The sequence below is a fragment of the Diadema antillarum genome, unplaced genomic scaffold (genome assembly GCF_040938485.1).
Source record: "Diadema antillarum isolate AM-2024a unplaced genomic scaffold, OU_Dant_1.0 seq00001425_RagTag, whole genome shotgun sequence".
Classification (NCBI taxonomy): Eukaryota; Metazoa; Echinodermata; class Echinoidea; order Diadematoida; family Diadematidae; genus Diadema; species Diadema antillarum.
Window position 1 is genome coordinate 494,655 of NW_027272177.1, and position 15,554 is coordinate 510,208.

The 15,554-nt window shown below is 40.9% G+C and overlaps 1 protein-coding gene across 1 annotated transcript; it reads left to right on the forward strand.

Moving 5' to 3' along the window:
• The first annotated feature begins 3,821 nt into the window (after nucleotides 1-3,821).
• LOC139709302 (NFX1-type zinc finger-containing protein 1-like) lies at nucleotides 3,822-15,334 on the forward strand. The gene is made up of 5 exons (XM_071621251.1): nucleotides 3,822-4,367; nucleotides 6,641-6,869; nucleotides 7,391-12,262; nucleotides 13,013-13,127; nucleotides 13,923-15,334. Exons 2-5 carry the CDS (start codon nucleotides 6,643-6,645, stop codon nucleotides 14,925-14,927), a joined length of 6,219 nt encoding a protein of 2,072 aa, XP_071477352.1. The 5' UTR covers nucleotides 3,822-4,367; nucleotides 6,641-6,642; the 3' UTR covers nucleotides 14,928-15,334.
• Nucleotides 15,335-15,554: the final 220 nt, after the last annotated feature.

Here is a 15,554-nt window from a genome sequence, read left to right on the forward strand (position 1 = left end):
ACTATCACCTGTTCAGAGCTCTGCTGACTAGCTTCTGGGTAATCTGGGCGCTTGCTCCAAGCCACATGAATGCTTTATTGATAAGTTGTGATGGATTGCCCTGCTAGTCTGAATTCATAGTAAAGGGTAAAATGCATGCACATGACAAAAATAAGCACATGCTTTCGTGTGCTTGCATACACTGCATTCAGGATGAATAAAGACTAGCTGTGACAGTGGAATTTCTCATCAACATGAAATAGAGCTTTCCAATCCTGGCCACAGTTCAGGACCATTGTTAGGGTGTTAATGACACACTGCCATACACACCAATTGACCCTGTGCTAAATAAATTTGTGCAGAGGGTTGAAAACAGAGCAAAATCTGAAACCTAGCTTCAAAATAAATCTTGAATTTAATGAAACTCATTCATGCTATCATTTTTGAATTACCTCCAACAAAATTGTACACTATTCAGCTCATATTGCTCATATCAGTGTTATCTGATAATCTTATATAGTTTTTGAACTATTAACGATCAAAAGTGGGAACTTCCGTTTCGTGTAACACCTAGTATATAGTAGCCTTTTACCGTAGGCCTAATGATCTACACACAATAGTCTATGTTTTGTTATGACCCCGTCTTGCCGTCTGGTTGGCGCTCTTGACGTGCCTTACTTGTTAGTCAAGTAAACGAATTTCTAGTAATTTTAGTTGACTCTCACTTTCATTTTGTTGCCTCCCCTCGGTACACCTTATTAGGGCTCGCTGCTTGCTCAGCACCCCCTCCCCCATGCTGTTGCTATTTCAATTTTTTTCCTTGCGTTATCCCTCTTTTGTTCCTCATCTTGTTTGATGTTGCCTCCCTATTCATCCTTACCCTTCAAAGGTTGCCCCGCATGGTCCTCAGGATCATTACTGACCCTCCTCTGCCTTTTGTCTGTCCACCCTCCTGCTCTGAACCCCCTCCCTTAACCTGTTGGGTTCCTTGCCCATGATCTCCTACCCTCCCCTTTTGTTTTCTTTGTTCTGTGTCCCTAGCCCGTCCCTGACTGTTCTTGTTGTGTGAAGTCCTTATTGTGATTGCTTTCCCTACCTGTTTGTCATTTTGCCTCCGACGAGGATTCTGCTAGGATCGAAAGCTCAGGCCCCTTTTGATGTTTGACTCCATTTTACTCCATTGGCTCGCCACTGTTGGATAAGCAGTTTTCAGCATTTTTTTTTTTTTTTTTTTGCTACAATGGATTTCTAGTATGTCATTATTTCTATGTATTTCACCGTCTATCATACACAGCAGAGCTGGTCCTTAAACCAGACACACTGCCATATTTTAACTGTTTTTGTGCCTATCGTTACGTGATTAAGATCTCACTGCAAAACATTTAATGTGTTTTTCACACTTAATATGAAATAAACCAATACATTTCACATTTCACTCTACAAACATTGAATGTAGGCCGCTATTACTTTGTTGTCGCTTGTAACCGCACCAGTAATTTGGTAAAAATTATAACCCTGTACATACACGGGTCAAAAGTTGTACATCCGTACATGACCCTTTGCACATGGTTTTATAAGTAATATATGGTTGATGATTATGATTAAGACATTACATGACAAACGTTACGGGGCGGGGGCAGGTTTTTAAAGCGAAATAGTCAATAGTGATCACAAGAACTGAATTCTTCATTTATCTGTTTATGTTATCAAGACTCGTTTACTTTGGTCAAACTAAACAATATGTATATGATACATGCATCATATACATAGGATACACGTGCACAGTCATGTAGACTATGTGCAGAGCTGCCACTCAAAATGATAAAGCGACTGTAAAACGTGCTCGACATTTAAAATGTTGCACATAAGTCTGCGATAACTAACGAGTTCAATGATCAAACTGAAAAATGCGCCAAATAAAACAAAGACTTTGGACCATCTTTCTGTGTACTGACTTCTCTGAGCTAGTTGACAACGGATAAGTGCCGTTTCTCTTAGTGAAGCTTCACTCTGTTTAAAGAAAGAAGGAGTAAAACAATCACAGTCATGTTTGATTTGAGGAGGCTTAAGAGTGGGAGTTCCAACTGGCTGTAATTATTCACATAGTTCCTATTGATGTACAAAAAAAGGGGGAAAAAACTACCGGTGCATTTGTGCCTTTGATGATCGATGTTCGATGCCGCCGTCTTGCTGAGCAATCTCAAGACTCATTTTGATCGTTAACATAACGTTGGCTATATTTTGCTTGTTTATTTATCAAATGAAATGAAATATCACTTAATGATAGAGTATACAAAACAAAAGAAGTTTGTGAAAAAAAGTGTAAATCAGAGCTGTATCATGTGAAAGTTTTTAAAACTGTACCATCCTGAAAAGCCGGCTTTATCACTTTTACAATTGATTTCCGCAAATAAAACTGATGTGGAATAATCTGCAAGTATAATTCTTTATTGACAGATATATTATGAAATGAGACAAGAGTCAATTGTCTTTGACCCACCTTTCATTAGGATTGCTTTGTTTTACTTTGTTTTTGGATATCTCAGCCATTTCAAAACGGATTTTCATCAAATAAAGTTGGAATTCCTCATGGAATTTTTTTAAGTGGTTTCTAAGTACATGTATCTCGCCAAAAAAAAGAGCTAAATCCTCACCTTAACCAACACTATACCATTCCTTTAAGAGAAGTGAAGATAGCTTGAAGTAAAGTGTTGAAACAAGATGTGTAGACAACAATAAAATACCAATTACTCTGTGAGTGGCATGCACATATGGAAAATAAAACAGGCCCGTAATGCGGGTAATAGGAAAGATAAAGACGAATGTTTCTCATCTTCTTTACGAGGTTTCGAAATGCTAAAAGAATGCAGCATTTTCTCGTTTGTTGTTGTTGGTTTTTTTCTTAACTTTTTTTTTTGGGGGGGTGGAAGTTAATGAGACTTTAACCACAAAGAGAGGTGGCGCGAAATCATTTTAAATGTTCAAGGCTATTTCTAATAATCATTGCCGCACTGTAATCAGAATGAAAACTATGAGAAGGACATAAACATTGATAAAATTGGAGTTAACGTATATCGCATTTGTTTTTGTTTGAATGTCGATTGTAGCTTATAGCGTCTTTTGGTTTTGAAATGAGAAAGAAAATGGTTTATTTTACCTACATATCCCGTTCGTTTTAGTACTTCATTTCTTATGTCATTAGTCACGGTTGACATCATTGTGTGTATGTGTGTGTGTGTGAGTCTGTATGTGTTCGTAATTTAGTATGAAAAGGACGATTAAGATTAATCGAAGCGGTCATACCCTACCTTCATTCTTTTTTCGGGGGGGGGGGGGATGGTCAGTAAAATCTGTCATACAAGCGCAATTTCACTCCGCTCCGATTCTGACATGTTGAATCATATCAAGAGTTTGTTTGCAAAAACCGATAAATCCATTTTTGAAGATTTTGAAGTACAGTCTCTGTCATAAAGTACAAAATAATACCTTTTAAATGATATATTGGTCACTACATATAAAGGTGCATTTTTGAGGTTATGGTCGAAAGAAGCAAAAATGTTCTTATTATTCTTTTTATTTTTCTTGACCTTTAATCGCAAATATCTCCATTTGGCAAATATGGACTTATCGTTTTTTTGGCGAACAAACTCTTCATATCGTTATGTTGACTAAACATGTTTGTATAAGCTCAAAATTATTCATCTAAGAATTAAACCAATCGAAGCAATCTATAGCAGATAATGAGTCTTTACCAAATTGCCTACAGTTTCTATTAACACGTGGCAAATTAGATCAACGGAGTCATTCTATGTTTTCCGCCGGGCCCGACTATTAATGCTAAAAAATTGAACGATTATCGTCTTCTGATATTTGCTGATCGCGTGACATGTTTTCAGTTGTTTCATGTTTTTATCATATTTATTTTGTGGCTGACGTCAATTCGTGCTATATTCAAGCAGTTGGAATTCCCCAGCAGTCACAAAGGGTATATAGGCTGGTTTGACGCTGCAATATTCTGCACAGCGAAAACTGTATCATCTGGGGCCTGGTTTGCCGCGAGGCTCCGCCGCTGATTGGCCACCATTATGCTCGCGGCCCCTGCCGAAAGGAACGGAACATTTTATTGGTCAATGTTTGTTCGTTTCGACGTGCCGGGTAAAAACTGTAAATATAGCAGAGTCTGCAGTGGACTTGGAAATCGATGTACGAGGCATTCGGATATCATATAGATATCAGAAATAGCGATGATTTCGGTATGTAATAAATTATGTTCAAATACAGCCAGTTGCACAAGTCGCCAATGTCGGTGCGTTCAATGAGCGTCATCTCCTGATCTCTGTAAAATTATCCTCTGCATGATCTGCATTAGAAGGCATCGATTCTGCTTGGTAAGTAAAATCTTTGTTTCTGTCTGTGAGTTTATCTATTTTTTATTTGTTAGGAGGGAGTATATGCACTCATACTGTCATGGCCACTATCACAAGCCTTTGAAGGACAATTATAATGATAGATAAAATTTATTATGTACCAGTTCCACTTATAGAGTAAGATGCTCAAAGATAATGAAAGGGACAGAGAGAGCACACCACTCGATGGTGTGTCCCGCTACAACAAAAGGAGCTATCAGTTGCGAGAAGTCGTTTTTCTGTTAACGGTATGACGTTATTTCCCCATTCTCTGCTTTTCATTTAATACATGACACGATTCACAGACAGACAGACAGACAGACACACACACACACATACACCATGTCCCGTGTGGAGAAAGACCGTGCATTCCCGTTAAAACGAACACGGTTTTAAGGAAATAAAAATCAACATCGCAAAATTATCGGATCTATGTTCTGTTGCTGTTTATTCGTTCGGTTATAATAAAATAACGGGAGTCCACTTTAGTGGGTTTAAAGGGGAAAAGTAGAATGCTCGGTAGAGAGGTAATCCGTTTGGCCTCTTCAAACTAAAAGTTTTAATGTTCACCTATAATATAAGCGCTCAGTCTTACTTTTTGTTCAGTCAACCAACCACACATTAAGTATGTAAACTATGTGCAGTCTAATTTCTATCAAACTTTCGACATGACGAAATGGCTACCCCCGTTATTAATCCAATTAGACAAATTATTGTACTTTATTGTTATCCCTTCTATTCAAAGCCACACAGCTATCATTCGACAATTCATATCTATTTACTTCCAAATATGATACAGGTCATTTCATTTTGCTGTTTCAGTCGATCATTTTAGGGTAATGTAATAAGAAACCCATGTACAGTATTAATTCAGCTGTATATTCGTTTTGTCTTCTTTGAACTTGCAACATGTGCATTAGCGTATATGCCGATTAATATCTTAAGGTAGGCCTATACATTTTAAGCGTGCAACATAAACATCCACTTTATACTGCCTGTAAACCAATTCAGGTAATATTGATGTTTTCTCTTTAAAAAAAAAAAAAAAAAAAAAAAAAAAAAACTCACTCAGTTTAATATGCCGTTTTATTACTTCAGGCTCCTTGGATTTGTGAGCCCAGTTTCCCTTCTGGAATTCTGACATGCATAATAGTACAGCACTTAAATGAGTTCTGGTTTGTTTGTTTGTTTGTTTGTTTCTTTCTTTCTTTCTTCTCATTTTTGGTAACTTGCAACCCATGTATACACCGTAGCTTATGAAGATGCGAAGTGCAACCCTTTCATAATTCCTTCATAAAAGGAAGGATTTTGCCTATCCCATGTATGTTATTGACAAAATTATTAAGTATCATTGCAGATTAAAAAGTCAAATAATGCAGCACGTGAAAAAATATATTTCATATAGTATACAAGTAAAAAGAATGCACTTTGCATACAACGTATTAGAATCTTCCATTTTCTTATGTAGAATTTAAGACACATCCGCGCCCATGCAGATACAGGATACAAGCCGACACACACACACACACACACACACACACACACACGTACATGCATATGATTTGGGGATTTTTCTTTTCTTTTCTTTAAGACGATCTTGCTTTCCAGACAGCCACTGTTTGTGGACGTCATTATGGTCGTCTCAAGGAGGAAAAAATTCACAATCATTTCAAGTGAATTTATAGGAATAGCTTCACCACATACTTTATAAATCCAGTCTATTACTAGGCAGGCAAAAAAAAATTACCTCACGAATATAGGATCCTATCAATTCCGGGCATAGCCTGCTATAGACGTTATAGACAATGATAAAACGAATGATTACTCTCTAAAAAATCGGGTAAAAATGTTCACTCTTCCTTTCATTTTATTTCATTTTATTCCATTTCCGACGAAAATTTACAATATGAAAATTGCATATAAACAAAGTGAAGTTATTCAATCTTGAAGGAGTGAATAACAGGAAAGAGTGAATTTAGAGTGAAATAGGAGTGAATTTTGAGTGAAAATGTTCATTTTCACTCATGTGAGAGTGCCTTTAGGAATCACACCAAAATCTTGAAGTGATCCCTGAGGTCACTCCAAATTGAGTGGAAATAAACATTTTCACTAGATTTTTTTTCTTTTTTTAGAGAAAGAGAGAGTATGTTCAGTGAAGAGGTAAGTATTTTCTTACGTGAAATATGTAGTGGTGAGCTCGGTGTCATGTCCGACGTTATGATAAATCATGTTTACATCTGAACCTCATTATCCAGTGATGGCAAGTCCACGAAACGACAGTCATGATAGGAGGCGTGGCAGAGAGAGAAAAGGTAGACGCCAAGGTGGAAGGGTTCTTGAAGAGACAGAACGAGGAAGAAGACGCCATCCAGATCCCCTTCGGGACCCCGAAGTGGAACAGGGAGGTGCGGGTGGTTCCAGGAGAGGGGCATCACACTTGACTAGTGGTCGACGAGGCCATGGGGCAATACATGATCCTTCCAGGTACATTTCAGTTGGGATGTTGCCTCGCTTTCATATTGAACATAACCGAAAGTGAATCTTTCTTTTAAAAAAAAGGAATTACAAAGGCTTGCGATGGTCATACCACGTATACGTTCCTTTCGCTTTATTTCATTGGAAGGGTGTCTAATGATAGGCCTGATAAGAAGAAAATACAACGGCAAAACTTTTAACGTAGTAACTGATAGCTTTGGATAAAAGCAGAATGGATCTGTACCTGACTATTGCTTCGGCTAAACAATGGTATTATTTCTTATCTTTGCTGTTTGCATTTGACTTTTTTTAAAGTTCCATTTTGTTTCGCAGTATTTCACATATATACATTTTGGAAATTTAACCAGAAAAATCGCAGATCAACGTAAATTTAAGTCTCGTCTTCATTCAATATAATTTTTCCATTTATAAAGTGCATATTATTTTTGAGGATTGTCAGTAAACATTACAGTATGCAGCATGACAAACCTGTGTATGTTTCTTTGTTTCCCACTGACATTTACATCTAGTACCCATTCCAGTGGGGGCCAACACAATCGGCATCGTAACTTTCGACCAATAAGCTCTAGATTGCTACAGGACATTCTTCATAAAGATCCATCCGAGGCAGCGGTGGAGCTTAGTTCACTCAAGGGATGTGTAGAAGCCAGTTTCAATGAACCCACAATGGATGAGGAAAGGCAAAGGCTTATATGGCGAAGTTTGGCATATATCTGTGGAACCATTGGCGCAGATCATACAGTCAGCATGCTACTCACCTTGGTTTCTGACTCAAAACTGCTTACGCTGCATCTCCCGACCTATCTCATCAGACTAAGAAGTTTCGCAGACGAATATGTCGATGAAATACAAACTGTCCTAACCGACGTCTTCATCGTGTTCAAAACAATGCTACAGAGTTTGCCGAGTCGAGTGACAGATGTCAAGGTTCCCTTCACTCTACTGGTAGACGCCGTGGAAGGATTCAAAGAAGTATCGCCAGATCTCTACAAGCATCTAGAGTCTATCAAGACTGACTTATCACACCAAATCGATGCCCTCGAAAAGGAGCAGAACAAAAGACGTCAATTGGATCGCGCCCTCAAGAATCCTCCTCCAGATAATTTTCGTGAGCAAGGCATCTTCCCTACCGCAGAAGAACTTGAGGCCGGGTATCAACCCTTCCTTCGGCCTCATATCAGGAAAGGCGTCTACGCGGATGGATATCACTATCTGGATGTGCAGTTTAGACTCCTCAAGGAAGATTTCATCTATCCGTTACGTGTAGGCTTCTCAGAGTACTTTGCCTTCAAAAGAGAGCACCCCAACAGCAAACCCAGAATTCATGACATCCGAATATATGAAGACGTGAGATTTGTTCGACCTATTTGTGATTCTTCCGGCGTCTCTCATTCTATGTCCTTCAAGACTCCACCAGGAGTTCGATGGGAAACAGCTAAGAGGCTTATGTTTGGGTCTCTCGTTCTCCTTTCCAGCGATGACTTCCAGACATTTTTCTATGCAACAGTGGCCAACGGAGATGTAAAGGAACTGGAAGCCGGCCGTGTTGCTATTCGTTTGGTCGATCAAGGAGACGCTTCCGGTCTGTTAGGAAGAACTTTTGTCATGGCAGAATCTGCTGTTTTCTTTGGAGCTTATCATCCAGTTTTGCAGGGACTTCAGCGAATGCAATCCAGTTCTTTGCCCCTTGCGAGATACATCCTCGGCCTCCGTGAAAATGCAGACGTGCCACTCTATCTGGGGACAAAGTGTGATGAATTACCAGAGCACACTGAGTACAAGAAAATGGACATATCCCCACTGTTTCATAACAGACGAAGTAATCGCTTGAAACTTGGACGGCAGCGAGATTTTGAGCAAGCAATTGAAGTCACGAATGATGATTCTTGGCCGAATGGCGGTGATGTCAAACTTGATCCATCACAACTTGAGGCAGTGAAGACAGCACTCACCAACGAACTATCCGTTATTCAGGGCCCGCCAGGAACAGGCAAGACGTATGTCGGTCTCAAGATCGTTGAAATCCTTGTTCGGAATAGGCATTTATGGTGTACTCTAGAAGATCCTGGACCCATTCTCTTGGTATGCTATACAAATCATGCCCTTGATCAATTCCTTGAAGGTATTCAAAAGTTTCTTGAAGTCGGTATTGTAAGAGTTGGTGGTCGAAGTAAAAGCAAAGCACTCGAGAAATTCAATCTTCATGAACTACTTCGTGGTAGCAGAAGACCTGACCCTGATGGAAACCAGGAAAACTATATTGATCGAAGAGTAAGGCATCTCAGAAAGGAAGTTCGTACTGCAAAGAATATCGTGGAGCGCATGCAGGCGCGACTGGCTGGAGCTAAAGCGGGGATCGTCAACGAGTCTGAACTTTGTCACTATATGTCATGGACGCATTACAATAGTCTCCTCAGACTTTGCAAGTTGAAGACGGTTGAATCGTGGATGGTGGAATGGCTTCTCTGTGAGTGTCAAAGGTACTCCGACTGGACGCAAGGACTAGAAACACGAGAGGTAAATGAAGAAGGGGAGGAGGTATTTGAAGATACGGAAGAAACGACAGTAGCCAACAACAGTTCTCAAGATACTGAGCAGGCCAAAGAAGAAGATCAGGAGGTAGCGGAAGAAATGACGGAAGCCAGCAACAATTCGCTAGATACAGAGCAGGTAAATGAAGAAGAGGAGGAGGTAGCGGAAGAAATGACAGAAGCCGACGGCAATTCAATAGATGGTGAGCAGGAAAGGGACCCCACAGAGGCAGAACGAATGATTGAAGAAGACTTTGAGACAGAAATGGATGGCGAAAAGGACGACCTCCCATTTCTAGGTCTCGATCTCTCCCAAACAAAAAGTCAACTCAAGAGGTACATTTCCCAAAAGCTGCTTGGAACAGATAGAATTGAGTCAACTGCCATTAACGAAATTCTAGATGTGTGGCAAATGTCCCCAAATCAACGATGGGCACTGTATCACGAATGGCTTAGCGAGTACATCGAAGATCTTCATATTCGTCTGCCTGTCTATGAAAACAAGTATAAGCAACTGTGTTTACAACTAGAAGAAGCCAAGGACATAGAGAAGGTGCAAGTGCTCCGAGACGCTACCATCATCGGCATGACGACAACTGGGGCTGCTAACAAACAACAAGTACTTCAAAGAGTGGGACCAAAGATTGTGGTTGTTGAGGAAGCTGCTGAAGTACTCGAGGCTCACATCACAACTGCCCTCCATTCTTCTTGCCAACAGCTCATTCTTATCGGTGACCATCAACAACTCAGACCCAAGCCAAACGTCTACATGCTGGCAAAGAAATATCATCTGGACATTTCCCTGTTTGAACGACTGATCAATAACGGATTCCCGTACACACAGCTACAGCTTCAACATCGAATGCCCCCTCAGATTGCGGACGTCATGAGGAAACACTTTTACGATGTCCTCGATGATCATGACTCTGTGAAGAAATTTGAGAACATCCGAGGTGTAACCAAAAATATGTTCTTCATTGATCACGCACAGAAACAGGAATGTAATGAGGACATTCAAAGTCATTCCAATTTGCATGAAGCAAAATTCCTGGTTGCTCTGTGTTATTATTTCATACAGCAGGGATACAAGACACATCAGATCACCATCCTCACACCCTACACAGGGCAGCTTCCTCACTTCAAACAAAGAATGACGCGCGATAAGTTTCAAGGAGTGAAGGTGACTTCCATTGATAATTACCAAGGAGAAGAGAATGACATAATTCTCGTTTCATTCGTCAGGAGTAACCACGATGGTAAGATTGGCTTTCTGAGAATCTCAAATCGGCTGTGTGTCTCCTTGTCAAGAGCGAGGAAAGGCATGTTCTGCATTGGTAACTTCACCATGTTCGCTGAGCACAATGACTTGTGGAAAGAGATTGTGGAGACTCTGAAGAAAACCAACAGCATCGGGGAGTCATTGCAGTTGAAATGTGCAAACCACCCTGACCAAGAAATCGCTGTAAAAACAGCAAAGGACTTTGAAAGAGTCCCAAATGGAAGCTGTACCCAGCCATGTGAAGCTAGGCTAGAATGTGGACATGTGTGCCGACAGCTTTGTCACCTTACTGATAGAGATCATGTTTTGTACAAATGTGAGGTACGGTGTCTCAAAGCCATCTGCACTAACAATCACACTTGCCCGAACGTGTGCTCCCAGCCTTGTGCCACTAGCTGCTCTGTGATTATCGAGAAACTACTGCCTTGCTTGCACTCATGCCAAGCGCCATGTGGACAGAGAATATCTGATATCAAGTGTAATGAGCCTGTAGAAAAGACTCTACGATGTTCTCACAAGCGCATCCTCCCTTGCCACGAAAGTCCTGATTATCTTCATTTGTCGTGTGACATCGTCGTCACTCGGCGGCTCGGATGTGGCCACACAAAAAAGGGAAAGTGCTGTCAGCAAGGCAAGTGCGAGGAAATCGTGAAAAAGACATTGGATTGTGGTCACACTTGCTATGAGGAGTGTCACAAGGATCCCAGCAAAATAAAATGTTTTCAAGAAATAGAGCGAACCCTTTCATGTAGACACAAGCAGATGTTTCCATGCCACAAAGATATTAACTGTATCGTGTGTGAAGTTCTAACGAGGAAGACTCTCTCGTGTGGGCACAAGATGGAAGCAAAATGTTGCGATAAGAGTCAATGTCAGCAGCTCGTATTGAAGATACTTCCGTGTGGTCACTCTGAAATGGTGAAATGTTTTAAGGATCCAAAGAAAGTGCTGTGTACCTCAGAATGCCAGAAACTACTTGCATGTGGTCATAAATGTCGAGGTAAATGCGGAAAGCCCTGCACGGAAGAGTGTGGAGAAATGATAACCCGAGATGACTGGCCATGTAAGCACAGAGTGACGGTCAAATGCTCTGACAAACCCAGTGCATGTTACGTAAAGTGTGACGCAACATTGCTATGTGGGCATTCTTGCAAAGGTACATGTGGTGAGTGTAATCGAGGACGTTTCCATTTGCCTTGCACAGAACATTGTAAGAAGATGCTGATTTGTGGACACAAATGTACACAAAAGTGTGGGACGCCATGCTCGTCGTGTCAACAGAGGTGTCCACAGAAATGCCGTCATGACCAATGCCGTTATCCTTGCAGTATACCTTGTGAGCTCTGTTTGAAGCGGTGCAAGTGGAACTGTCCACACTTCAGTTGCTCTAAGCTATGTTTCGAACCATGTGATAGACCACCGTGTGACGAACCCTGTCCTAAGAAGAGGAAAATATGCGGACATCCCTGCATCGGTCTCTGTGGAGAGATTTGCCCGACGCCATGTAGAGTCTGTGACAAAACCGAGCTGGAGCAACCCTTTTTCGGAACCGAAGACCCGAGTGTATCAAGGTAAACATTTATGTATACCTTGTTAGCGTATCAAGGCAATCACCTCCCCCTCCCCCGTCCCCGACTAAATGCTGGTTAGAGAAAAAATTAGAGTTAGGGTTAGGTTTAGGGTAAAGAGTTTGGGTTAGGTTAGAATTTGGTTCAGGGTTAGGATTAGGGTTAGGGTCAGGGGAAGGGTCCGGGGTAATTGCCCATTGGAAAATTACCCTAGACCTTGTAAGAAGTCCTAAATCCTGTTATTTTGTCGCAATTTGCCCCAGACGTAATCGTCAGGAGCACGACGCAGTCACCAATTTCAGCAATAATTTCTTTTAAACGTGCAATCGAATGAGAATTATCGTACACGGAATATTCACAACCTCGGTGAAAGATGCGATTAATTGTGAACTGACTTAACGTGTATAAACTTTTTCAAAGTTGATTCTTAACAGCGTTGAAATCATGGTGTATTTGTCAGTATAATCAAATGTATATATATATATATATATGCAATTTAATTGATGTCTAGGAAACTCATATCTGTGACAGAAAGTTACTAGGGCATTTTGTCATTAGGCCTATAACCATAATCAGGATTATTATCACTGCATAAACCTTTGTTCCAATTCAACATCAATAAATAAGTCTCATTTTAGTTTATGAAATTAGATGTAGGATTAGATAGTGCTTACCATCGATTCTTCATCATGTCGGTGTCTAAATAATAATTGCCATAATGATTTGCCATCACAATTTTGCTTTTATGAAAAGATACATCAAGCTTGAGGACTGCGGTCATGTCTTCGAGGTGAAGGAACTGGATAAAAAACTTGGATATCAGAAAGAAAAGACAGCAACCGCATTGACACAGTTCAAGAAGATAGTGGTAAAAACTTGTATCAATCTATCTGATAAGACCGCTACGTAACCATGGTATATTTATCACTCTAATCATGACTACATGTATAATCAGGTGCTTCCCAATTTCCTCGTTTTGAAATGATAAACTTGTTGAAATTATCGACGAAAGGGAATCGTGAAGAGTTAAATGCGGGCCATAAACACAACGAAGATCATGTGCAGTTACAACGTTTGTTGTGAGGAGAACACATAGAGGGGGACATGGGACGAGATGATTAATTAATTAATCATTTAATCAATATTCTATCTATACTGAAGTAACGCTAGTTTCCAAACTTTGAAATTGCGTCGCTCTGTTCACGCTGGAAAATGAGTTCTTATCAGTCTAATAAGTCATTAGAATGGAGTAATCTTTATAGAGAAAGATGTGCAGCTCGTTCGAATCGGATTCATCTGGCGTTATGTCAGGAATATTACTCATATGATAGATTTACACTTTCCTTTGGCATTCTCTCCTTAGAATTCACTGACATTTACTACTACCATCGCTTTATCAAACTTTTTTTCTTTCAACCGACAGCCTTGGATAAACTGTTCCGAAGTGTTTCACGAAACTAAAGGACAGTGTGTCTTGAATTGAATAGGATATCCTCGAATCATATAGAGTTTGACGGGTGTATACCGCGTCATTCGAGAATATGCAAAGATTTTCTTCATAGCATAATACTGCAAAAGATATTTTGATATCGAAAATAATATGCAGAGTACGTAAAATATTTGCAAAAAAGAAGCTGAAATTGTGTTTATATGTTCATTGAAGGTACCTTCTTGTCCGAGATGCGGCCAACTGATACGGGTCAGTAGGCGATACGGCTCCCTCCTTCACACCTATCGAAAGAGTCTACGTTGCGCTGTTGAGAAATCCCAAGAGGACCTCGAGAATGAGATGGCTCAAACAACAAGGAAGATCGACAGCCTGACCCGTCAGCCTCTAACCATCAGGGAGGAGAGACACCTCCATGGTCTAACTAAAAAGTCATCACTTTTACTGGGATGGGCGAAAGACATTGAACACGTGACATCAGATCATAGCAAGGGGGCGATGTCTCACCTCCCTGATCATAGAAAAGGCATCTGTCTCCGCGTTAAAATGATCAGTCGCGTACAGTCGTGCAGCGGTTCATACATTCGCAAGTTCCGAAATTACATGGCATGCAACGAGGTAAAGGATGTCGAAACTGTTGGAATGTTGGTGGAGGCGCTTCAAACCAGTGTCGATGAGGTTGAGGATTTTCTAACCAGAGACACTGTCGAGCTAACCGAGCAGGAGATCCAGGATACGGAGACTGAACTGAAAAGGCAAATCATGCTCAAAGAGTTCCTGTTGCTTCTTATCGAAGAAATAAAGGACACTTCTGAAATGGAGAAACTCGTATCCATTTTGACATCTGCGACTCGGTTAGGGAACAAACAGTGGAGATCAGCTGATGAGCGTTTGACTAAGCTATACCGGAGGAATGGGTTCGTTCGGTCAACTTACCGTTCTCTAGGCATGGTGCTAGGTGACTCTTCCGAGCAGATGTCAAGTCATTTGGATGCCTGGAGGCAGTGTCCCGTGGGCCATGCACTGAGGAGCAGCGAGTGCAAGTCAAACATCTGCCCAGCATGCGAGGACGAAAAGAAAGAGAGTGAGAGAAAACGAAGACAGGAAATACAACAGGAGAGAGGAAGGGGACGAGGACGGGAACGAGGACGGGGACGAGGACGGGGACGAGGACGGGGACAAGGAAGAGGGAGGGGTCGTAGTCAGAATCGAAGAAGATAAATTCGGACTCATTCTACATTCGGAAAAATGAGAAAATATTTTGTAGAAGACGTATTGTCGAAGTAGTTACGCCAACCAATGGGACTTTGGCTTCTTTTGTCCGGTTGAAATGCTGATCCTATGCGTCAACCAGTTACTTTAGAGGGGAAGTCCGGACGATTATCAGCCGTTTCGTGTGTAAAGAACAATCTTTCATGAACCTATTACCCTTTTCCCGACGAGAAAAGACCATCAGATACATTTACTATGATTTTTTTTTTAAATAAGGTAATTCTTCATGTTCGAATCCGTCGCGAGCAGCCCTTCGTACTATCTGTCCCAGGATGCATTGCGCGTGACGTATCAGGCGCAGTTTCCTCAGCTGAGAGCACCGCGAGAGAAGCCCAGCTACCGTATACGCATCGATCTCCCATTGCACTGCTGACTGCGGGCGGTATCTGCATGCCTGAGCTGCATAGGTGTGCCTTGTCGGCGCTGCTGCAGGAGACCGTACACCGATTTAGGAGTCGAGTGCTGTTGCCAAACGCTGTATTCCTTTATTCAAATAATCTTCGTTATATATCTACATAAAATCTTCAAAGATTAATGTAAAATAGTTGCAATGCTATAACATTTTCGTTTAAATTG